The sequence below is a fragment of the Saccopteryx bilineata genome, chromosome 2 (genome assembly GCF_036850765.1).
Source record: "Saccopteryx bilineata isolate mSacBil1 chromosome 2, mSacBil1_pri_phased_curated, whole genome shotgun sequence".
NCBI lineage: Eukaryota > Metazoa > Chordata > Mammalia > Chiroptera > Emballonuridae > Saccopteryx > Saccopteryx bilineata.
Genome location: NC_089491.1, coordinates 110,249,791 through 110,276,544, shown reverse-complemented (window position 1 = coordinate 110,276,544; position 26,754 = coordinate 110,249,791). Strand labels below are relative to the sequence as shown.

The 26,754-nt window shown below is 36.8% G+C and overlaps 1 protein-coding gene across 4 annotated transcripts in view; it reads left to right on the top strand.

Moving 5' to 3' along the window:
- The window catches only part of NAV3 (neuron navigator 3), a 296,173-nt gene that overhangs the window by 182,716 nt on the left and 86,703 nt on the right, over positions 1-26,754 (top strand). For 3 of the 4 annotated variants that reach the window (XM_066257604.1, XM_066257603.1, XM_066257606.1), the window contains 4 exons: positions 16,394-16,526; positions 17,509-17,779; positions 18,679-19,387; positions 21,321-21,809. In XM_066257604.1, the coding sequence (XP_066113701.1) occupies positions 16,394-16,526; positions 17,509-17,779; positions 18,679-19,387; positions 21,321-21,809 (1,602 nt within the window). The remainder of the gene's footprint in view (positions 1-16,393; positions 16,527-17,508; positions 17,780-18,678; positions 19,388-21,320; positions 21,810-26,754) is intronic. The other variant, XM_066257605.1, reaches the window with a different exon arrangement.

Below are 26,754 nucleotides of genomic sequence, written 5' to 3'. Positions count from 1 at the left end.
TTATTGATAATAGAATGTTTTTTCCAGGGAAATGCTGAATAAATCTTTGTTGAAATATACTACACTGCTTTCTATCATTGACCCTGAAGTAATACATAATTTACACCTCAGTGGCTGCAATGATAAACTTGACAAGTAGTATATTGTGTCTGCTGATTTAAAAAAAGAAAAAGGTATTAAGTGATTTTGTGCTAGTTTTGGTTTTTTGTTTGTTTGTTTTCTTTTTTGTTTGTTTTTTAAAATGAGAAGAAGGGAGAGAGAGAAACAGACTCCCACATGTACCCTGACCAGAATCCACCTGGCAATGCCCCTTGGGGCAGATGCTCAAATCAACCGAACTATTTTTAGCATCTGAGGCTGACACACTCAGAACAACTGAGCTGTCCTCAGCACCCAGGGCCAATGCTTGAACCAACTGAGTCACTGGCTGCAGGAGAGGAAGAGAGAGAAGGGGAAAAGGAGGGGAAGAGAAGCAGATGATTGCTTATCATGTGTGCCCTGACTAGGTATTGAACCTGGAAGATCCAAATGCTGGGCCAATGCCCTATCCACTGAACCAACTGGCCAAGCCTTCTCATTTAGTTTTAAAGAGAAAAATCATTGATTTAATATATTGTTATTAAAGAATAAAGCCTAGACAGTTAATTCACAGTATTTTTTTATTATTGCAAAAGTCAAGTGTTTCTAAATAATATTTTAAAAGATGTTGGTATCTTTTTCTTTTCTTCTTTTTTCAAGTGAGAGGAGGGGAGATAGACAGACTCCCTCATGCACCTTGACCAGGATACACTCAGCAGCCTTGATCTGGGGCCAATACTCTGCCTATCTGGGGCTATGCTGCAGTCAAATTATTTTTAGCACCTGAGGTGGAGGCTCCATAAAGCCATCCTCAGTGCCTGGGGATGATGACTTGAACTAATTGAGCCTTGACTGTGGGAGGGAAAGAGAGAGAGAGAAAGAGAAGAGGGAGAAGGAGGGTGGAGAAGCAGATGACCACTTTTCCTGTGTGCCCTGACCAGGAATTGAACCCGAGACATCCACATGCCAGGCAATGCTCTACCACTGAACCAACCAGCCAGGGCACTATTGGTATCTTCTTGTGTTTATTATTTAAATTTCTATACAAAGTAGAAATGAAAAGCAAAGTTCTCCTGAAATGTGATAGGATTTTTTGAAATAGTACCTTCATTTTGTTTTGCAAATTTTATCTTACCTTTGAAATAAGAAACATATCCAGAAGTTTTTGCAAAATGATCTTATGGATAGCTAAGGTTACTTAGTTTTTCATTTTTATGAAATAATTATTATTAGCCTTAAGAAATATTTAGTAAAATTCTTAGAATTTACACTTTATCATATATTATTTTTTTGCCAATTTTTAGGTTGGAAGAGAAGAGAACAGATTATTTTTCTCAGTTATGTCTGTCTCATGAGAATTTTGATATTGTCATGCCAATGAAATTTTAGGAGTTTATAACCTCTTCCCTTCTAGCCTCCAGATTTTTTTGTTTCTGCTACCACATTTATAGCTTTAAAAAATACCCATTTTATAACAGACACTTGGGGAATGAATAGAAATCTCCACACTCATCTAAGTGCCTGACAATGCCCAAGTACATCTAGCGTAGCGTCCCGTGTATTTGTTGAGTGTCCACAGGTCTCAAGCAGTTACATTATCTACATTGTTTACCTGTGGCATACTTGATTCAAGAATTTGCATTTAAATCATATGTTAAAAATGTTGAATTTGCTTAACATTTAAAAAAAATTTTGTATGCTTGAAGTTCTCAAATAAATGGAACCAAAGATATATGAGCTTTAATTTAGAGCTCAGAGTGAGAATGTGGTGGGGGAAGGATTTAGGTTCAAAACCTGTCTAATAAATCAAAGTGATATCTAGAAGACTGAGGCACAAGTGGGTGTGGCCTCCAGAAAACTAAAGTAGTGTACATACTCTATCCATGGTTGGTAGTCTACATTGTCCATTAGGTGAGTACTGTCAGCATTAAGAAGTGAGTGTCTATGTCAAGGATCATGATGAATGAGGGATGAGAAATACTGGAGGAAAAACATGTTTCTGTTCAACCACAGTTGGCATACCTGAGCAACTTGTTCTATAGTGTTCCTATAGCACTGTCCTAAGAACACTCATATACTGACAAATATTATACTATCCACAGTTATGTTTAATAAATAGCCATACAATATATAATCAAAGCACTCAAAGAGATACACGAGCACTGTCAATATGCCTATTTCTTATTTCATCTTTTAATAAAAACAAGCTAACAAGAAAGTATATTGTTAAAAGGTTAAGACTAATAAGGTGTTTTTATAGAAATCAGAAATAATGTCTGAAGTATAGGAATGAGTTATATATTTAAAGAAAATCCCTGTGTTTTACACATACGTACATAAGTAGGACAGTTGACTTGGCAATAGGAACTATCAGTGAGCTTGAGCAATACTTGCTATGTGAGGTGCAACCACACCAAAAAATAGGGGTGTTTTGAAAAACTACCTACAAAGAGGTCTAGCATTTTATTCTGGAATTAGCCTTCAATATGCAAAATTATTTAAAAAATTATTTAGTTAATATTTCTTGATTCTTTATTAAAGTGGAAGGAAAGAAAAAAAATTGGAGATATATAAGACATTTGTTTTCAGGCAGATCTGCTTCTAAGTGTGAATCCAGAGGTGAACTTGAGGATCTTGAGGATCAAAGCTCCCAGTGCACTACCAAATAAATAAGACAGATCTCTGACCCCAGTGAGCTATTGAGCATTACAATACAAATAGTAAAAGGTATGCCTTTTTTTACTACTCTTCTTAGAAGAGTTAATAATCTAATGTATACCCAAACTGTAATTTGTCAACAAGTTCATGGACATTTTTTTTTACTTTACATACAGTGTTTTAACAACTTTTTTACTAGTCTAAGTTTTGACATACATATCAAGTCATCTAACAGCCACCACAAATCTTCAACAATCCTAACCACTAGCAATTATTGATCTGTCCTTCATATTTATAGTTTTACCTTTTCTAAAATGTCACATAAATAGAATGTATGTGAATGTTCTTAACAGATTTATTCATAGTATTTCAAAACTGGAAACAACCTAATATGTGAAAACAAGCTATGTGTACAAGATACGAGTTTTGTAAATTATTGAGCTGTCCTTGCTGGCTGAGAAAAATTTAGCAGAGTGATAGATCTGTGACTTGGAGGAGAAAAAGAGTTGGCCTGTTATAAAACATGTAGTTAAGAAATCTTAGCACATCTTAATGAAATTAAAAATGAAAAGATAGAAAAAATATATTGATGAGGTAGGAGACCTACAACTCAGAGCTAATTATGTGAGTAAATTATCATTTTTTCAGTAAGAACCTATGTTCTATGAAGCTTTTTCAACTTAATTAAATGTGCCATAATGAATAAGATTAATTGCATCCAAGCTAGGGAGAATTCCGGTATCTGAAAAATCAAAGATGAATGTCAAAATCACAGAACTTTAAGATTAGGAAAATAATGTTGTCATCAATCAAAATTTGTTCCTTTAAGATTATTTAGCAAAGAAATGTGTTGAACAAATTTTTCTCAAAATCTACATTTATTAGATACAATCCAATTTAACATAAATAGATAGAAGCAGCATTTTCAAAAGTAAAACTTTTATATTCATTTAACATCTACTAGTCATCTATTGGATAACAGACACCAAGTTATATTCTAGGAATACAGAGATAAATAAATCAAGTCCCTGACTTCAGGTAATTCAGATCATGACCAATAAGATAGAAAAGTACACACAAAATTGAGTGTAACAGGTGACATTTGCTACAATACAGTGATTAACATAGACTTTATCTAATCCATCCAAAACGCCCCTATCATGAAGAATTTTTTTATTCTTTTTTTTTTTTTTAATAAATTTTTATTAATGGTAATGGGATGACATTAATAAATCAGGGTACATATATTCAAAGAAAACATGTCTAGGTTATTTTGTCATCAAATTATGTTGCAAACCCCTCGCCCAAAGTCAGATTGTCCTCCGTCACCCTCTATCTAGTTCTCTGTGCCCCTCCCCCTCCCCCTAACTCTCTCCCTCCCTCCCTCCCATGTCCTCCCTCCCCCCCACCCTTGGTAATCACCACACTCTTGTCCATGTCTCTTAGTCTCATTTTTATGTTCCACCAATGTATGGAATCATGTAGTTCTTGTTTTTTTCTGATTTGCTTATTTCACTCCTTATAATGTTATCAAGATCCCACCATTTTGCTGTAAATGATCTGATGTCATCATTTCTTATGGCTGAGTAGTATTCCATAGTGTATATGTGCCACATCTTCTTTATCCAGTCTTCTATTGAAGGGCTTTTTGGTTGTTTCCATGTCTTGGCCACTGTGAACAGTGCTGCAATGAACATGGGGCTACATGTGTCTTCACGTATCAATGTTTCTGAGGTTTTGGGGTATATACCCAGTAGAGGGATTGCTGGGTCATAAGGTAGTTCTATTTTCAGTTTTTTGAGGAACCACCATATTTCCTCCATAATGGTTGTACTACTTTACAGTCCCACCAACAGTGAATGAGGGTTCCTTTTTCTCCACAGCCTCTCCAACATTTGCTATTACCCGTCTTGTTGATAATAGCTAATCTAACAGGAGTGAGGTGGTATCTCATTGTAGTTTTGATTTGCATTTCTCTAATAACTAATGAAGCTGAGCATCTTTTCATATATCTGTTGGCCATTTGTATCTCTTCCTGGGAGAAGTGTCTGTTCATGTCCTCTTCCCATTTTTTTATTGGATTGTTTGTTTGTTTGTTGTTGAGTTTTATGAGTTCTTTGTAAATTTTGGATATTGGGCCCTTATCTGAGCTGTCGTTTGAAAATATCAGTTCCCATATAGTTGGCTGTCTGTTTATTTTGATATCAGTTTCTCTTGCTGAGCAAAAACTTTTAATTCTGATGTAGTCCCATTCATTTATCTTTGCCTTCACTTCTCTTGCCATTGGAGTCAAGTTCATAAAATGTTCTTTAAAACCCAGGTCCATGATTTTAGTACCTATGTCTTCTTCTATGTATTTTATTGTTTCAGGTCTTATATTTAGGTCTTTGATCCATTTTGAATTAATTTTAGTACACGGGGACAGGCTGTAGTCAAGTTTCATTCTTTTGCATGTGGCTTTCCAGTTTTCCCAACACCATTTGTTGAAGAGGCTTTCTTTTCTCCATTGTGTGTTGTTGGCCCCTTTATCAAAGATTATTTGACCATATATATGTGGTTTTATTTCTGGGCTTTCTATTCTGTTCCATTGGTCTGAGTGTCTATTTTTTTGCCAATACCATGCTGTTTTGATTATCGTGGCCCTATAATATAGTTTAAAGTCAGGTATTGTAATACCCCCAGCTTCATTCTTTTTCCTTAGGATTGTTTTGGCTATTCGGGGTTTTTTATAGTTCCATATAAATCTGATGATTTTTTGTTCCAGTTCTTTAAAAAATGTCATAGGCATTTTGATGGGAATTGCATTAAATATGTATATTGCTTTGGGTAATATGGCCATTTTGATTATATTTATTCTTCCTATCCAAGAACAAGGAATATTTTTCCATCTCATTGTATCTTTTTCGATTTCCCTTAACAATGCTTTGTAATTTTCATTATATAGGTCCTTTACGTTCTTTGTTATGTTTATTCCTAGGTATTTTATTTTTTTTGTTGCAATCGTGAAGGGGATTATTTTTTTGAGTTCGTTTTCTAATATTTCATTGTTGGCATATAGAAAGGCTATGGACTTTTGTATGTTAATTTTGTATCCTGCGACCTTACTGTATTGGTTTATTGTTTCTAATAATCTTTTTGTGGAGTCCTTTGGGTTTTCGATGTATAGGATCATATCATCAGCAAAAAGTGATAGCTTTACTTCTTCTTTTCTGATATGGATGCCTTTTATTTCTTTGTCTTGTCTGATTGCTCTGGCCAGAACTTCTAGCACCACGTTGAATAAGAGTGGAGAGAGTGGACAACCCTGTCTTGTTCCTGATTTAAGGTAGAAAGTCCTCAGTTTTATGCCGTTTAATAGGATGTTGGCTGATGGTTTATCATATATGGCCTTTATCATGTTGAGATATTTTCCTTCTATACCCATTTTGTTGAGAGTCTTAAACATAAAATTGTGTTGTATTTTATCAAAAGCCTTTTCTGCATCTATTGATAAGATCATGTGGTTTTTGTTCTTTGTTTTGTTGATATGGTGTATTACGTTAACCGTTTTGCGTATGTTGAACCATCCTTGAGATTCTGGGATGAATCCCACTTGATCATGATGTATTATTTTTTTAATATGTTGTTGTATTCGGTTTGCCAGTATTTTGTTTAGTATTTTAGCATCTGTATTCATTAGAGATATTGGTCTGTAGTTTTCTTTCTTTGTGCCATCCTTGCCAGGTTTTGGTATGAGGGTTATGTTGGCCTCATAAAATGTGTTTGGAAGTATTGCTTCTTCTTCAATTTTTTGGAAGACTTTGAGTAGAATAGGAACCAAGTCTTCTTTGAATGTTTGATAGAATTCACTAGTATAACCGTCTGGGCCTGGACTTTTATTTTTGGGGAGATTTTTAATAGTTTTTTCTATTTCCTCCCTGCTGATTGGTCTGTTTAGGCTTTCTGCTTCTTCATGACTCAGTCTAGGAAGGTTGTATTGTTCTAGGAATTTATCCATTTCTTCTAGATTGTTGTATTTGGTGGCATATAATTTTTCATAGTATTCTACAATAATTCTTTGTATTTCTATGATGTCTGTGGTGATCTCTCCTCTTTCATTTTGGATTTTATTTATTTGAGTCCTGTGTCTTTTTTCCTTGGTGAGTCTTGCCAAGGGTTTGTCAATTTTGTTGGTCTTTTCAAAGAACCAGCTCCTTGTTTTATTGATTTTTTCTATAGTTTTTCTGTTCTCTATTTCATTTATTTCTGCTCTGATTTTTATTATCTCCTTTCTTCGGCTGGTTTTGGGTTGTCTTTGTTCTTCTTTTTCTAGTTCCTTAAGGTGTGAAGTTAAGTGGTTTACTTTGGCTCTCTCTTGTTTGTTCATATAGGCCTGAAGTGATATGAACTTTCCTCTTATTACTGCTTTTGCTGCATCCCAGAGATTCTGCTATGTCGTATTTTCATTTTCATTTGTCTGCATATATCTTTTGATTTCTGCACTTATTTCTTCTTTGACCCATTCATTTTTTAGAAGTATGTTGTTTAGTTTCCACATTTTTGTGGGTTTTTCCCCCTCTTTTTTGCAGTTGAATTCTAGTTTCAAGGCTTTATGATCAGAAAATATGCTTGGTACAATTTCAATTTTTCTAAATTTGCTGATATTGTCTTTGTGGCCCAACATATGGTCAATTCTTGAGAATGTTCCATGTACACTAGAGAAAAATGTACACTCTGTCGCTTTGGGATGAAGTGTCCTGTAGATGTCTATCATATCCAGGTGTTCTAGTATTTCGTTTAAGGCCACTATATCTTTATTGATTCTCTGTTTGGATGACCGATCTAGAGCCGTCAGCGGTGTATTGAGGTCTCCAAGTATGATTGTATTTTTGTTAGTTTTTGTTTTAAGGTCACTAAGTAGCTGTCTTATATATTTTGGTGCTCCTTGGTTTGGTGCATATATATTAAGGATTGTTATGTCTTCTTGATTCAACTTCCCCTTAATCATTATGAAATGACCATTTTTGTCTCTGAGTACTTTTTCTGTCTTGTAGTCAGCATTATTTGATATGAGTATTGCTACGCCTGCTTTTTTTTGGGTGTTGTTTGCTTGGAGTATTGTTTTCCAGCCTTTCACTTTGAATTTGTTTTTATCCTTGTTGCTTAGATGTGTTTCTTGTAGGCAGCATATAGTTGGATTTTCTTTTTTAATCCATTCTGCTACTCTGTGTCTTTTTATTGGTAAGTTTAATCCATTTACATTTAGTGTAATTATTGACACTTGTGGGTTCCCTACTGCCATTTTATAAATTGCTTTCTGTTAGTTTTGTATCTAGTTTGATTCTTCTCTTTTGTTTTTCTATCATTTGTTTTTGTTTGTTTGTGTTCCATACTTCTTTCCTCTGTTGCTACCTTTTTTAAGTCAAGTGTTTTTGTGGTGGTTTTTTTAAGGGTGGTTACCATTAAGTAATGAAAAGGGTACCTACCATATTCATTGTAGTACCCTATCTTATAAGTATTTCTGCACTTCATCATCCTTTGCTACTGTTAATCTCCATCCTCTCCCCCCTTTTTTCCTTTGTTGTCACAGTTTAAGTTTGGTTTTATTGTGTTCTTGGTGGAGCTGTTACTTGTGGTGTTGTTTTCTTTTGTTCTTTGAATCTGGTTGGAAAACCCCCCTTAGTATTTCCTGGAGTGGGGGCTTTCTATTGATAAATTCTCTCATCTTTTCTGTATTTGTGAATGTTTTTATATCTCCTTCATACTTGAAGGATAGCTTTGATGGGTATAGTATTCTTGGCTGAAAGTTCCTCTGTTTCAGGGCTTTAAATATTGGGGTCCACTCTCTTCTAGCTTGTAGAGTTTCTGCTGAGAAATCTGATGATAATCTAATAGGCCTTCCTTTATATGTTGTACTCTTCTTTTCCCTGGCTGCCTTGAGAATTTTTTCTTTGTCATTGGTTTGTGTCATCTTTATTATGATGTGCCTTGGAGTGGGTTTGTTGGGGTTAAGAAAACTTGGTGTTCTGTTTGCTTCTTGAATTTGAGGCTTTAGTTCCTTCCACAGGCTTGGGAAGTTCTCGTCTATTATTTGTTTGAGTATATTCTCCATTCCATTTTCTTTCTCTTCTCCCTCTGATATACCTATTATTCTTATGTTATTCTTTCTGATGGAGTCAGACAATTCCTGTAGGGCTTTCTCATTTTTTATTATTTTTGAGTCTCTTTCTTCTTCTCTCTGTTGTGCCTCAAGTTGTTTGTCTTCTATTTCACTAATCCTATCTTCAATCTGGGCTGTTCTGTTAGCTAAGCTTGTTACCTCGTTTTTCAGCTCGTGAATTGAGTTTTTCATTTCTGTTTGATTTGTTTTTATAGTTTCAATTTCCTTGGTAATATATTCTTTGTGTTCATTGAGTTGTTTTCTGATCTCCCTATATTGCCTTTCTGTGTTTTCTTGTATATCTCTGAGTATTTTTAAGATTTCTATTTTAAATTCTCTGTCATTTAGCTCCAAGGCTTCCAATATGTTAAGTCTTTTCTCCATAGATTTTTCCACATCTATTTGTGTTACCTCTCTTTCTTTTGTATCCATAATATTCGATTTTCTCTTTCTTATCGGCATCTGAGGGTGGTCTTATTGATAGCACTAATTAGAATTAATAAAGAGTAAAAAGAAAAAAAAAAAAAAAAAAAAAGGGTTAAACACCCCACAAAAAAAACAGTAATAATTTATTATTTCCCCCTTTTTTTCTCTCTTCTCTTTCCCTCCTCTCCCCTCCTCAGGGAAATATCGTGCCTATAATGGAGGGCCTGATTTGGGGTGAAGAGTTCAAGGGGCAAAAAAAGGGAGTAGGGACCTACTAAATGCAAAAAAAAAAAAAGAAAAAAAAAAGGAAGAAAATCTTAGACAAGCATAAGATGATTTGCTTGTAAGTGATGGTCAACTAAGAGATATAATGAGAGGGATAAGAGGGAATCAGAAAAAAGGACCAAAAAAGAATAATAAAGAAGAAAAAATAAAAATAATAAGTAAAAATCTGTTGTATTAAGTGGAGTGAAGACTAAATACAATGGAGACCTTGGGTTGGGAGGACCCAAAATGCCACAAAAATAAACAAACAAGAGAAAAAAAATATAAAAACAAAAGCAAAAAAGAGAAATAAAGCCAAAAAAAAGCCTTGAGTCCCAAATTAACTAATTTGTTCGTGATTGAGGATTATATGGGAGGAAAGTAAAATGAGAAAAGAAAAAACGAATAGAAAGGAAAAAATAAGAAAAAGAGAAAAACGAAGGAAGAAAGAAAATAGGAGGAGAAAAAAACAAAATAAAGCAAGACAAAAAAAAACAAAAGAGGAGAGAGTGAGAGTTAAGTGTTTTGGAGTATAACCTTAAAGGAGGGTGAGGATGAAGAAGAAAAATAAAATGCAACACTCATGGGTAGTGTAGTTCAAGAAAGGGGAAGCATAAGATGGGCAGAGAATAGAAGGACCGAGGTGAAGGAAATAAAGGCAAAAAGATAGAAGAAACAAACAACAACAACAACAACAACAAAAAATTAGTGGATCAAGTTGCAAAGTCTGTGGGTTTTTCTTGATTTTGAGAGGTTAACTTCTTCCTTTTTCTTTTCTCTCCCTCTTCCTAGTCGGTGACTGTGTACCCCAGGCTCTGCCCCTGTGTCACTCTTAGGTAGGGATTTGCAGTTGATGGGATTCTATGGCAATGTCATATAATTGGCTTTAGTCTTGCTGGAAGTAAAGGCTTGTTGGCGTTTGCAGGGTCCAACGATGAGAGAGTTTGCTTTCCTGGATTCTCTCTCCTAGTCCCCCCTTTCTGAATTAGCAGCCTGGTGATCCAGCTATAAGGCTGCAACTGCTTCTGCCTGGGGAGTAAGAGGCTCAAAGAGCTGGGAAATCCCCACTCTATCCCCACTCAGTGCAAGGCTTTGGGAAAGGCTCTGAGAGTCAGGGCCTCCAGTGTAATCAGGCGGGGGTGGGAGTCAATTGTTGTCAAGGTGACTGTTCAGCGCCTATCATTTAGTTGGACCTCTCAACCCAGGCTTTCCACACTTTGTAGCCTGTTTTTGCAGGGAAGAAGAGGCACTAGTCTCTGCTTACGACTAGTGTAGTATAGACCTTATTATCTGCCAAGTCCTTCTTGTTAGCGTTTATCCCTGAATATGGAGGCTCTATCAATCAGAAGTTGCCCCCGCCCCTTTAGCGAGAGGCACTAAAAAATATCACGCCTCTTGTCTTGGATCGCTGAACTGAGAGAGATCTTATCAATTAGAACCGAGGGTGCGCAGATTTTATGGGTTAAGCTAATTTCAGTGATTGGGTCGCAGCTGTGTTTCCGAAGGTATTTTAGGCTGCCTGCGCGCGCCCCTCCCCCAACGCTTGATTGTTAGCTTGAATGGCTGGGTGAGGTGCCCCGCCCACGGAGAGAATCTCCCAAGCCTCTCCCGCTCGCCCCACCGCTGGCGGCTGGACCGCACCAGGCGCAGGATAATGGAGCCCCCTGGGTGTGCGGGCCAGTAGGGCGCCCTGGGCACGTGGAATGCCCAAGGCACGCGCGCGAATGGGGCGCTCCGGGCACCGGTGGCCGGCGACCCCCACTCGCAGTGTGCGGGCCGCTGGGAACGTCAGTGGTGCTCAACCGGACCGGGCGCGCGCGCGGCCGCTCGCGGTGGCGGTTCGCGGGGGCTCGCGGCAGCTCGCGGTGGCGGTTCGCGGCAGCTGGGGGGGGGGCTCGCGGCGGCTCGCGGTTCCCAAGTATATGGGCTGACTCACCGCAGGCGCACTCCCTGGCGGCTTGAATGAGCGTCGCTGCGGTAGCTTCCTCCACACCCTCGTCTCTCAGATTCAAGTGATAACAGTCCTTTTGCTTTCAGTTTGTGTGGAACTCCGGAATGCTCCGAGGATAAATTTTTCTGTTTCTAGTTGATAAATTTGTTGTGATTTAGGGGAGAGCTGTCGGACGCGCTTCTCACGGCGCCATTTCCGTGACGTCCGAATTTTTTTATTCTTAAAGTAAGTTCTGGTAGCTCTTTCCTGCCATACACTTCACATTCACCTCTGTTACAATGCTTCCCATTTTATATTATAATCATTAGTTTAAATATTTTCCTCCCCAGTAAACAGTGAGTTCTTCAAGGAGACTTACAATGAATTCATCACTTAATGAATAAGAGCATATACCAATGAATGGCTTTTAAGAAAGAAAGGACAAGCGGGGTGGTCAAGATGTAGAACAAAAGGGTTGGTTATGTTACCTTTAACTGGAATGGACTTTCAAGGTCTAGAGACAACTTGACTAAGAACGAAGGTAAGCAAGAGAAGAAAAGCAATAACACTAATATTTTAAGGTAGAAGAATTAACAAGTAATATAAGTTACTGATAGGGGGAATAATTTTTAAAAGAAATTATACTATCTAGGCAGAGTGAATTTGAGATGGTGATGGGACAGCCTTGAGAAACTGTCCAGTAGAAGGCTGGAAATGCCAATCTTGTAGCCAGGAAAGAAGTCTGGCTTAGTGATGTAAATTTGGGTTTCTCGATCATGCAATTGTTAATGAAGTTGTGGAAGACTAGGCAATTTCCAGGGAAGAATATCTAAGGTGATTTAAGATTAAGTTCTGCATATTGAGGAATACAAAGGAATCCCAAAAAATAGGAAAATTGGAAGATTGTGAGGACTCCGGTGAAGGTTGTGCAGAACCCTGACAGTTCTTTATTGATGTATTTCAAGAGAGATGGGGTGAGAAGATGAGTGGTAGGGAGGCATAGTATGAAGCAAGCCTTGAGACATAATTCTTGGGTTCAAATTTCAGCTCCATCATGCAATCTTGGGTATGTCCTCTAATGCACCTGAACCTCTTTTTCTTTGTAATGCCTGTTTCATAGATTTGTTAGAGGATTAGAAGAGTAGAACACCTAGTTAGCAATTAATTCATGGATGCCATTGATCTTTGTGAGAGCAATCTCAGTAAAGCATTAGGAGAAAGATCTAGAAATCCAGAGGAAAAGAGAGAAACAACACTACATAGGCCTTTGGAATTTTAAGAAAACTGCTTTTGGATAAAACAAAATTTCTAAGTAGCCCTGAGAAATCTCCTGAAATTAGATTACTTGAGCCTGGAGGCACTCAGTCATTATAGTTAGTTTTATATATAATAAAATGTGTGATTTTGTTATTATTGTATTAGTCATTATAATTAGTTGACTTCATTTTCATTGTCATTTTCCAAAGTAAGAATGGAGAAAACATATATTTAATTAATATTTAGTCAGGATGGATATGGAAAGCTATTAGGGTGGCAAGAACTAAAATATAGGACTGGTTAGAATGTCCTTTTGGCAATAATTTTTCTCTAGTATCTTTGGATCCTGGACTATTTGGTTAAAAGCTCAGTGGAGTAAAATACACAAGAAGACTTAAAAATAGATAATACAAAGTATCTGTAAATATATATGAGAATTAAGAATTAATGGTTCTTAGATTACTGAAAGTTTAGAAGATTGTGGTCAAAAAGTGAGATTGTAGAATTTGAGACCTAAGCATTTTGAGAAAATGGGAAAATATAAGGTGTTATAAAATTATTCATGTGATTCATTGGCCTCCCACACAGTCCTGTGAGAGGAGAAATCCAGAATAGCAAGTTTAAGTGACCATATTAGCTCTGCACCTCTATTTATAGTATTCTAACCACAAAGATATTGTGTTCTCTTGAAACTTCAAATGGTTTTAAAGCAATATGTACGTGGTTGTTATGATTCCAATAAGAGTTGTTTTATTTAACTTTATAGTCAATGATGCTAGGATTTACACTGATAGAAGCTATTATTAGAAATATTGATGTCGCCTGACCTGTGGTGGCGCAGTGGATAAAGCGTCGACCTGGAAATGCTGAGGTCGCCGGTTCGAAACCCTGGGCTTGCCTGGTCAAGGCACATATGGGAGTTGATGCTTCCTGCTCCTCCCCCCCTTCTCTCTCTCCTCTCTCTCTCTCCCCCTCTCTCTCTCCTTTCTAAAATGAATAAATAAATAAAAATTTAAAAAAAGAAATATTGATGTCTATCTTCTAGCCAGAGAAATGGTCAGTTTAAAAATACTCATTAGAAATATTATCATTTTTGTTTAATTTTATTATTTGAATGCAGAATATATTGTGTGCTAGGTATTTCTTTAAAGTTCACTTCCTATAAGTAAATTTTACCTCCATAATTGCTTTTCTGTTAATCTCAATAAAACATAAACAACAATTAGGTGTTCAACACCTAATTTTGTTCAACAATTAGGTGTTAGTTATTGCCCCAAATAGGATGAATTCAAAACAAAATTACACATACTCTATGCTTAGAAAAATCATAGGCTAATGGTCCATTTAGACCTGGTTTTATCAATCTATTAAGCAATGGGCTACATCCAGTCCTATAAGACTGTACATAGTATCATGGCAGGGCAGAGGAGAGCTAGCTAATCAACTGACAGTGGAAGATGTGTTATAAAGGTAAGTACTGGTTAGTCAGATAGGCAGAGGGGTAACGAGCAAAAACAGAGGCAGACGTAACACCAAGGTGACGGGAACGGAATGGAATGCAGTTGTAAGTCAAAGTTCGGAAAGTGAGGTGGGGCATGCAAAATGTTGAAGCTGAAGAGATAGGGTACAGCCACATCATAAAAAGCCCTGAAGTCTTTCTAAGGAGACTAAAGTTTGCTTTAAAGTAGTGGTCCTTCAAATGTATATATTTTTATTTGTATAATTTATATGTATGCTTATGAGAAAAAATCTGTATTTTATAACATATGCATATATAAAAAAATGGAAGGATATAATAAGGAATAGTAACTTTAAATTATGAATGTATTAAATGAGATTCTTATTTGAAAACCACAGAATCTACTTTGGGTAATTTAAGGTATTACAGGATATTAGAGTCTCTGAATTTTTGGTATGAGTGGAAAACCAGGCTCTTTGCAGGCACTTCAACAACCATGGCCACAGGGCATCACGTCCTCCACTGGGCACCCCTGACCCTTGGCCAGATATCCGCCACTGCTGATAGGGAAGAACTGAATGACTGTGCTGTGTTTTCTAGAAGATTGTTTTTTCCCATTTGTGACTCTGTGGATACAGATGATAGACAAGCCCTGTTTTATACACCACATCTGTCTATCAAGCAAAATGGAAATGTGAGGTTTTTTGTAGTCTGCCTTGGGAAGATAAGATGCATAATGTGGGAAGTTATCAAAATAAAATGTAAGGAGAGGAGTCAAAAGATTTGAGCAGCCACAAATGACAGATATTTGTGACAGTGATGCAAAATACCCCTTTGCTGTCATTAAAAATACAATTATTATTGATAGTAATCTGATTTATAAATGCATTTGGTAGTAACACTTTCAGTACTTAATATCTCAATCCAAAATACACACCTAGGGAGGGATCACATTAACAATATTTGTTATAAATTTAAAGTTCAAATTTTTTTGTTAATTACTTTTCTAGCTGGTTTTGTATGTGATCTCAGAGTATCACTATTATTTTGAATTTATGTAACCCCTGAAGTACACATGCAAAAGTAAAACAATTTCACCATTATTATGGTTTGCTTGTACTTTCGTTATGGATATTCTTTTTCTTCAACATGAGAATTATTTGCAGGAGTTTTTTTAAGCCACCTATCCATTTTGTGAGACTTTGCTTTTGTTTCGATCTAATATCTGTGCCAAATGTGCATAAATTGACTTAACAGAGTACAGGTAAACAGCACTACATCACAGTAGACTGAGAACCTGCCATCAAGGTGAGAGCCGTACTCCACCCCTTTGCTCTCTGGAGCCCCATCCACCTTCAGGGGACCCTGCACAAACCTACTTTGCTTCTGAATCATGTGACACATTAACTAAGAGAGAGTGCCCATGTTAGCTTATACAGGAATATTAACGTAGCCTGTTTTATTCGTTCTTCTTTAAATCCAAATCAAATGTGCTCAGAATTTCAAAATGCTTTTTATACGTCACTGGGTTTCTTGTGTGCCCTGCAGGGCTGGTCCATTCCATTTGAGGATCTGCTGCTTTCGTAAAGAGAACTCTTTAAAGAGTGTTAAGGAGGAAATTACATACCCAGATGTGAATTTTTGATAATTGACTAATTTTAGCTGGTGAAGTTTTATTGAGAAAGACCAAATGCAAGAAGACCAGATTGTATAGATCAGAAATTGTGAGGTATGTCAGTAGCGATGATATAATAGAAAGAATCTCAATGTTCAAGATTTCGTGAATGATTGGAAATAGTTACTAAGGTAGGCAAAGAATAAAGGAAGACTTTATTGTTTCTGATAAAACACAGTTTAACTTTGTTTTGTTTCTTTATATTTAGAACAAAGGGTGCAATGTTAGATGCTCTGTGACTCCTGGTAACTGTTTCAGGATAAATAAGTCATCATTACTGTTATTCTTTCCTGCTACCATGTAATATTTGTGTCAGTGTTTCTCTTCAGCCTGAAGACATTCCCCTGGAACTTGGATTTGCTCTAGACCCTTATCTTTGCCAATATCAGATAAGATTATTGTCAGATCTGCATTTAATTCTTGTTATCTTCCAAAACTGAAAGTGAGTAATTGCCTTGCGTTGTGCATCCTGTGTGTCATTCACTGCTGCTGCATGTTTGCCTTTAGCTGGGATGACAGCAGTTCGGTGAGCAGTGGTCTCAGTGACACCCTCGATAACATCAGCACTGATGACTTGAATACCACATCCTCAGTCAGCTCTTACTCCAACATCACTCTCCCTTCCAGGAAGAACACTCAGGTGAGACTCGCCTGCTTTCTCTTTCTGATGCTTCTGCCAGATATCACCCCAAATTATTTTCTATTAGAATTAAATGTATCATAATTTCTTAACCTGAAGTAATTTTATAAACTGAAGCAGCTTATGTAAATAAATATTTTTTCTATTGATTAATATCAAGCCCAGAGCCTGACCAGGCTGTGGTGCAGTGGATAGAGCGTCGTACTGGGATGCGGAAAACCCAGGTCGAGACCCTGAGATCGCCAGCTTGAGCACGGGCTCATCTGGTTTGAGCAAAAGCTCACCAGCTTGGACCCAAGGTCTCTGTCTTGAGCAAGGGGTTGCCCAGTCTGCTGAAGTCCTGCAGTCGAGGCACACATGAGAAAGCAATCAATGAACAACTAAGGTGTCGCAATTAGCAATGAAAAACTAATGATTTATGCTTCTCATCTCTCCATTCCTGTCTGTCTGTCCCTGTCTATCCCTCTCTCTGACTCTCTCTCTGTCTCTGTAAAAAAAAAAAAAATCGAGCCCAGAAAGACTTATGTTGCCATATCTCTCTATATAATTTTGATATATTTGTTTAAAATCTAAAAAAGAATTTAATAGTCTAATTTTGAGTAGTTCTTGATTAATCTTACATATTTCTCTGACATAAATTACTGGATCTCTTGAGGATGGCAAATCAAGAATAGATATCTAATAATTAAGTTTTATCTTTTCTTCATTAGCTTTAACATAGAAAGAATTCCTTCCTCTCTGGAGTGTTTAATTGGGGTTTCCTGCACATATATTTATTCTAACATTCTCTAATACATACGAGTGAGAATTATGACAAAAATTAATGAAACTTAAAGTAAGACATAGAAAGAGGAATTTTTGAAATATAAGTCAGTGCTTTTTTTTCCTTTTACTATTTATCTGAAAAATAAATTGCCATGCCTTCTTCACACTTTATCGATTCTTTTCTGCACAATGTTTTTCTGTAATATTTTCTTCATAGCTGAAGACAGATTCAGAGAAACGTCCTACCACAGATGAAACGTGGGATAGTACTGAGGAGCTGAAAAAAGCAGAAGAGGACTTTGACGGCCATGGGGATGGTGGTGGCAAGTGGAAGGGTGTTTCCTCAGGACTTCCTGATGACCCTGAGAAGTCAGGGCAGAAATCCTCCCTGTCTGTTTCACAGACAGGGTCCTGGAGAAGAGGCATGTCTGCCCAGGGCGGAGCACCGTCTAGGCAGAAAGCCGGACCAAGTGCATTCAAGACCCCTGGTAGGCTTGTCAACTGTTAGGGCAGCTATTATGTAAAAGTGTTTTAATTTATTGTTTCCACTTGGTCTTTGTTCTCTTTAATAATAGCTTTCTTTTTCTTTATTAAATATCATTCTTCTATATAGTGAAATACTTTTTTAGGGTAAATTTCACATACTTTACCTTATAAATCTACATGACTATAACCATCTAGGCATTCTCTAGAAAGCACTGTCGTAATTTGGGGCTGTTGAGTATCTTCATTTTACCACAGTCATTTCTTGTCATGAAGAAATAAAATAAGGCAGTTAAAAAAATGCTTTCATTCTGACTGCCTTGTGAAAGTCTGGAGTATTTATTTGATGTATGTCACAAAGTTCCACCACATCTCTGAGAGACAAGATCAATTGCACTAATCTAATAACTTAGACTGCTGGAAATTTGAAACGTCATTTGACTTTGTCAAACAATTCTTCCAAATTGTACCATCCTATTTTAAGACTCTCCCCCTACTTTTCAAATGGTGCCTAATCTTAAATAGTGCCACCTGAAGTACTGGGTACTTCAAATATCATCATCTTACCAATATTGAAATGAATGCTATTTTAGTACTTAGCTTGATAAAATTAAGTGCTATCCGTATAAAGGAAGAGTTGCAAGATATAAAGCGATGATAAGTAGCAAAATTTTCTGCTTTCAATTATTTCCTTGATCTCTCACCACATTTCTCTGATAACCTTATTTTTGTAGCTTTAAATTCAATATATTAGAGTGCATAGCCTATTTAGAGCTAAAAAAAATTAAATATTGAGGAACTGATGTAACGTAAAGATGTATATCTTTGACACATTCTTTAAATAAATGTTACGATGAAACCAAAATGTGCAGGCAAATAAATCTGTGTATTTCTCATGAACTAGGGAAAACGGATGATACCAAAGCTTCTGAGAAAGGGAAAACTCCCCTGAAGGGGTCGTCCCTGCAGCGGTCCCCTTCTGACGCAGGAAAAAGCAGCGGAGATGAGGGGAAAAAGCCCCCATCGGGCATTGGAAGGTCAACTGCCACTGGGTCTTTTGGATTTAAGAAACCCAGCGGAGTGGGGTCATCGACCATGATCACAAGCAGCGGAGCAACCATCACGAGTGGATCAGCCACGCTGGGTAAAATCCCCAAATCTGCTGCCATTGGTGGGAAGTCAAATGCTGGGAGAAAAACCAGTTTGGACGGTTCACAGAATCAGGATGACGTTGTGCTGCATGTTAGTTCCAAGACCTCCCTCCAGTACCGCAGCCTGCCCCGCCCTTCAAAATCCAGTACCAGTGGCATTCCTGGCCGGGGCGGCCACAGGTCCAGCACCAGCAGTATTGATTCCAATGTCAGCAGCAAGTCATCTGGTGCCACCACCTCGAAGCTGAGGGAGCCCACTAAGATTGGGTCAGGGCGTTCGAGTCCCGTCACTGTCAACCAGACAGACAAGGAAAAGGAAAAAGTGGCAGTCTCAGATTCAGAGAGTGTTTCTTTGTCAGGTTCCCCCAAATCCAGCCCCACATCGGCCAGTGCCTGTGGAACACAAGGGCTCAGGCAGCCAGGATCCAAGTATCCTGACATTGCCTCACCTACATTTCGGAGGTAAGAATATGTAAAACGATGCTGGAAAATAACAAAATGTTATATTTTAAGATACATATGTGTACACACACACACACACACACATACACACACACACACCTATTCTGACACATATATCTTAGATTGCTTTCTTCATTTTTGGGGGGTACAATGAGTTTTAAGAAGCTGATCATATAAATAGCTAGCCAAAAAATTGCAATTATTTTGAGAAATGCTCAAAGTTTCCAGTTTTACTAGAATTGCAACATTAGCAACATAAACAGCACTTTTAAGAGATTTAAATGTAGATAGCAGTACCTAAGGGGAGTCAAGATTACAAGTAATAGCTTGTAAATTTCCGTAGATTTTCATCTCTTCTTTCCACAATTAAAAATGAAGCAAAACAAAATAGATCTCTATGATTATTGTTATTTATTTCTAGTGTTTATTATTATGCTGGCTTTTAATTAGGTGATGATCATGAAGGTAGATGAAGTTGTGTTCCTTGTACCAGATTACATTGGGCACATTTATATGCCACTCTGTCTTGACCAATTAATGAAAATTAAGGTACAGTGTGATTGACAGAATTTGAAAACATTCAGATGTTGGGTATATAGAATAACAACTAAGGAATGGGAAGTATTCTAACTCTTCATCAGCTTTCTTTGATATGTGTCTGGTACGAATGGCTTGGTTTCTGCACCAGGACTTTGTTATTGAATATGTTGAATTCTTCTCCGAGATATCACTGTTTTTAAATACCAATATGTTCTAAATGACAGGATAATCCATACAGTTAAAGACTTAGGACTAATCATTAAACCTCTGGGTCTGTTTCTTGAAATGATAGAGTATGATTGATAGTGTATTACATGTTAAGTATTTTCAGTATTTGTTTTTATTGTACTGACTAAACGAAGAATGTTTTCATTTCAAGCAATCTCTGATACATGATTGTTTTAAAACCTACAGGGTATATTCCTCAGTAGAAGTATTAATCCTGAAGAACTGGTTTTTTGAAATGTTGATTGTCACTGGAAGGAATACCCTATGGCTTATAATGAGAGTAAATGTTTCCATCACTTAAGTAAAAGCCGATAGTGCCCTCCAGTGGCCCATTACCTATAAAACAATTTCTCATATTTGTCATAAAATATTTCATTATAGGAAATATGTATTTCATTGCAACTTAATTAGTAATCATTATGCCATTACTTCATATCACTTTATTTCCATATTTACACAAATTTGATAATATCATCTGCATTTACAAAACTAAAATGTTTTCTGAACTAAGCTCCAACATCTAACTTAGCACCAACTATGTTTCAAGTCACTAGTAAAAATATGCATTTGAATAGCACTGGCAACTGATACAAAACCCTTTGGCCTTTCTTGGGGCCAAACTGTTGCCGGTAGTTTCTAATATCGTTCCTCACCCACTACTCTGACAGTCACGCAGGCCCCCAGATGTACAACCTAACCTCACAGACATTGCCTTAAGCTTTCCTTTTAGGTTCTGAATAAAATATTAAAAATGGGGAAAAAAAAGTGTTTCTTGTACACCGAATGCGTAGAAGTTGTTTCATTATAATGGTTCTGTAAATAGGTAACAGCAAATACTGTCGATCTACTTAATTTTTGTGGAAGATTCTCACAGTCACTAAAATTGGAAAGCCAGGGATTTTCATGTTTGATTTACTTTAGTTTTGCCCACTTACCCAGCCTCCTGGGTAGCAGCTCAGTCTCGACTTATCCTAAGGGTGATATGAGAGACTTTTAGTAGCAGATTAAAAAGTTCAAGCTTCTCAAGTTCGTTAACCTAGAGACAGGAAGTGCTTGGTAGCTGAGTACATCAAAGGGCAGTTGGCTCTGTGTACTGAACCCTAAATATTAAATGTGGATATTAGTTTTTTGGAACAACTGAAGTTGTTATTTGTTTTTCTTTTAGGTTGTTTGGTGCCAAGGCAGGTGGCAAATCTGCCTCTGCACCTAATTCTGAGGGTGTGAAATCCTCCTCAGTAATGCCCAGTCCCAGTACCACATTAGTGCGCCAAGGCAGTCTGGAGTCACCGTCGTCCGGTACGGGCAGCATGGGCAGCGCTGGCGGGCTAAGTGGCAGCAGCAGCCCTCTCTTCAGTAAACCCTCAGACTTAACTACAGATGTGATAAGTTTAAGTCACTCGTTGGCGTCCAGCCCCGCATCGGCTCACTCTTCCACATCAGGTGGTCTCGTGTGGGCTGCCAATCTGAGCAGTTCCTCTGCAGGCAGCAAGGACACTCCGAGTTACCAGTCCATGACTAGCCTCCACACGAGCTCTGAGTCTATTGACCTCCCCCTCAGCCATCATGGCTCCCTGTCTGGACTGACCACAGGCACTCACGAGGTTCAGAGCCTACTCATGAGAACGGGTAGTGTGAGATCTACTCTCTCAGAAAGGTGAGCTTTCCTGGAGGCATTGATGGAGCCCTCACCCCCTCCTCCCTGCACGGTGCCTGCCCCCTCCCCCGTTAAATCTCCTTGATTTCAGTTGGGAGTGCCATTTTGCAAAGGCACATACAATTGATGTAACCGGGCCTTTCATTTGCTCTTATTACCAAGTTTGTGCGTAAGAAAAAAGTCTTTAAGGATAGGATAATTGAATAATTAAGTTTCTCAATATGAATGCATACACATATACCCACTTACCCAGCCTCCTGGGTAGCAGCTCAGTATCGACTTACCCTAAGGGTGATATGAGAGACTGGAATAAAATTCAAAACATGCATTTATGTATTAAATAAGGTCTTCTCAAGCCATTTAAATGATTTGGTTTAAGCTCCAGGACAAAACAACTCCTTGAAATAATTTAAGCATTTTTAAAAACCAAATTTAAATTGATTCTACAATTATGCTCTGAGCAATATGTTAAATTTGCTTTATTAGCACTTCTATGGAAAAATAGCAGATGGACCACTGGGGAAATCCTCCTTGAATTGGAAAGAAAAAATCAATTGTCAGATATGAATTCTTAGAGAAAATTATAATAACACCAGTGACATTTTTAATAGGCCTCTTGAAAATATGTCATTACAAGGTGTTTCCCATTGATTTAATGAGTTATGGATTTTTTTCTTAAATTGAAATGGAAAATATAACAAGGTATCCCTTAAGGATTATACTTACCAGAAAGCATCACTGTTGACTAAAATGGCTATAGATTCTCTCCCCACAAAATTCCTTTCTTGGGTATTTTAATACTAACTTTCCTCCAGGAAACCATCCTAAAAGTTCTATTTTTTTCCCTAATGAACTTAATGCTATTTGTTCCTTGGCTCACTTAAAGCTTTCCAAAAAAAACCCCCAAAAAACAAACAAAAACATGTTCAGCACATACCATAGTTGTGTTATTTTTTAAAGCACCACTAGTCACTGAAAATGCCTGATACTTTTTCCTAGACTTTTGTTCTATCTAGTGTTGAGTTGACATACAACCTCTTTTCTAGACTTCCAGCCTTACTCCCAGAATCATTTTTTTGTAACATCAGTGAAAGCCCTCATCTAAATGCTCACTATAGTATACCAGCTGTTCCTTAATGTGAGATTTCCCACTGTTCTTCCCCTGTGTCTCTTGCCTTTGTGAAATGTGAAACCCAGACATTGCTTCCATCCCACTCCCCTAATAATGGTACAGGACAGCCGTGCAAACAAGACTACCCCTTGAAAAAGAATTTTAAAGTTAATTTTAATATTGATGTTTGATACTTCTTATGGTGGACAGCTAATAATGAAATACATTTTTCATCATGAACAAAAAACTGCAGCCAGGAGAAACAAGACACACAGCTAGGTGACAGATCCCCTCTGGTCTTGTCATTATGGACAGCATATAGAAACACAAAGTGCACACACATAAACACTATAATAAGTACTGTTGCATTTAATTTTTTATCTAAGATATTAGGCTTCCCACAGCATCTTAGATTTGAGCTTTAGCATCTTACAGGTACATGGGTATCCTCATACGTCATTTTTAAAACTTTAACAAATAAATCAAAGTACATTGAAAATGTATTACCAATCTATAGTTTTAATGAATGTATCCTAGATTGTGTACTGATATGTGAAGAATTCCAATAACAGTTTTATAACCAAACCAAGCACATTGTGAATAAGTTATTCTTATTAACCAAAATCACCCTCCACAATACTAATCAATTTTTAATCATACACATGACTATAACTAATAGACTATTTAGCACCAACCTGTTTCTTTGGCATTCAGACATTAAAACTCAATAGAATAATCAAGTTAATATTTATAACCAGTTTGCCCTCAACTCAAACCAGATGATAAGTTGATAATTTTATAGCTATAACATAAATGCAATGTTAATATTTTACTTTGATCTATATTTTAGCTGAAGTTATTATACATTTTCACAATACAAATACACTGGAAAATATGAAGTCACTTATTCTCTTTAAGCAAATTTTTAAATGTTGTTCAGTCTTTATAATCGACTGCTTTTACAAATGATAATATTTGTCTTCTAAAATTAAAAACAGACGAATAAACAATTTTCCTAAACTATACTTTAAACTAATTTTCAATGAAAATTACTAAGAATCATTGCCCTTGATTCTTAGTAATATATGTAGTATATATAAAGTAATATATATTATTTATATATAGAATATGTGTATATATATTTATATTAGATATATATCAATATATATATAAACATTAAACTGTGAAAAGTAAAATACCTTCATAGGTGTAGTATATAAGTATTACTAGTTCCTTCAAGTAAATTACTGGTTTGAAATAGTTTTTAATATAAGAAGTTGTACTTTTCATTTCCTGGGAACAAAACTGAAAACGGTTTATTCTAGTCTCTTAAAGTACGTTAAAAAAAGCTTATGATCTATTGAAGAGACAATTAGATTCTATCAGAGATCTTGGCTTAGCTAGGATTGATTTAGTAGCCAGCAGACTATTGATAATGCTCTGGAAACCAAAGTGCCATGCCCAAAAGAACGTGTGCTGAAGGGAAAAGGGACAAGAAAAGTAATTAGAGGTGGAACAGAAATGCACGTAAGCTCATGACTTAACCTATCTATCTACAATTTCAAAATATTTGATTGATATTCATATTCAAGTACTATCAAATCTGGGTTTTTTTTAAAGATTTTAGTTTTGTTTAACATCCTCTTTATTATCTTTAGGAGAAGTTAAAATAATACATAAACAGACAAACCAGCGATAAAATAAGTTCTTTAATAATTTTCTCTTTAGCTGCTCTAGATTATTGGTGGCCGTCAGGCCTAAACTTTTCAGTTTTGTTTGTTTTATGTGACCTAATCAAATTTGCAAAACAATTTAACGTAGAAACCAACTTCAGAAAGTTCTAGCCTGTTTTTACATGTCAGATCTAGTAACACTGTCTTCACTCTCCTGCACAGCATCTGTTGGTTTTGGACAAACAGGACTGTCGTTCTCAGACTGTTGACCAAAGTCTCCACTTCACTCATTCCCACGGCCTGACTGGCCCTTGCAGGCACATGATTTTGTGATGTTTCAGGGTTTATGAAAATATCTACATAATAAAATCATTAATATTTAGATTCAAACAGATATTTCTACTTAAAGTTTTAATCTATATTGGCAAATTTAAATATTTTCTTTTCATTAAGTTTTCTGATCATAATTTTTTATACAGTTAGTAACATTGGCAGAACAATGCCTATATTTAATTTCCTCTACAATAGTAAACTTTAATAAATTTGCGCACACCATAGAGCTATCTTTAAAATGTCCTGTAGCCCTACAATGCTTTAATACATTGCAGTTCATCTTTAGAGGTTTCTCAAATTTGTTCACCGTGATTCCTTTTTGTCTGTTTGTTTAAAAACACTACTAAAAAATCTTCTATAATCAAAATAGATATTAGAACTGGCCTCTACATATTATAGTAATTACCTTATGTGGACATTGCCAAAAAATTAAATTAAATTTTTATAATGCCTCTTGCAGTGCTAAATATTGGAGTATGCACAGAAGAAAACATTTTAGCTTTGATTTTGAGTGATTAAATTCCAAGTCAATGAGAATTAAATTTCATTCATGTTGTATCATCCCCATTGCGCACATATCCTGTGTATTTACTTTTGATCATTTGAGGTTTTAACAGAAGAGAGCTATAATTCAGCAAATTCAAAATAATTTTATTACTTGGTTATCTACGTGCCCGAGATTATAACAGAGATCTTCAGACTTGCCCCATGTAACTGTTTTTTGAAACATTTTTCCTCTGATTTTTTTTTTTTTTTTTGTATTTTTCTGAAGCTGGAAACGGGGAGAGACAGTCAGACAGACTCCCGCATGTGCCTGACCGGGATCCACCCGGCACGCCCACCAGGGGCAACGCTCTGCCCACCAGGGGGTGATGCTCTGCCCCTCTGGGGCGTCGCTCTGTTGCAACCAGAGCCACTCTAGTGCCTGGGGCAGAGGCCAAGGAGCCATCCCCAGTGCCTGGGCCATCTTTGCTCCAATGGAGCCTTGGCTGCGGGAGGGGAAGAGAGAGACAGAGAGGAAGTAGGGGGGGTGGAGAAGCAAATGGGTGCTTCTCCTATGTGCCCTGGCCGGGAATCGAACCCCGGTCCCCCGCACGCCAGGCCGACGCTCTACCACTGAGCCAACTGGCCAGGGCTCCTCTGTTTTTAGAGAAGCTATTTAGCATTTTCTCTGGGCACATTCTTTCATCCCTTTCTACTACCAACTGAGAACTTTTTTGGAAATTCTTTAAAATAGATAGTGATAAAACCTATAGCCTTTTAAATACCTAAGTTATCATTTCTAAAAAATGGCACAGTTTACTTTCATTAAAATATGTAAAAAAAAAAAACTGGCAGACACATGTGTTAAGCAGATATTTGTAATATATTATTCTTTTCTATGTAAATGGGAATAAACCTATTCTTATTGAAAATAACTTGAAGATACAAATAAATATTAAGCAGTGTTTATATCTTCCCTGCCCATTGGAACTTGTCAGTTGAATTAGGTAGAGCATATTGATCTCATTCCCACCTCCATGATTCTCTCAGCAGAAGTCTGTTCAGTTGCGTGGGGATGGGAAATCTACAAACTGTTAAGTAAATAGAATATAGAGAGGAATTATGCTAACATATAAATTAACCTATCTTTTAATAGTCCTGTCACTAAGTTATAATTGATTAGAACTGGGTTAGAAAGGACCTAATATGTGCTCCAACACTGGGCATTGGTTGTCCTTTTTCAAAGAGCTAAGTATTAATAAGTGTTACAAAAAGTTTATTTTATGTGGTTCAAACAGAGAACCATTTTTTTATTGCATGCGTAATTTGGAAGTTTTGTTTACAT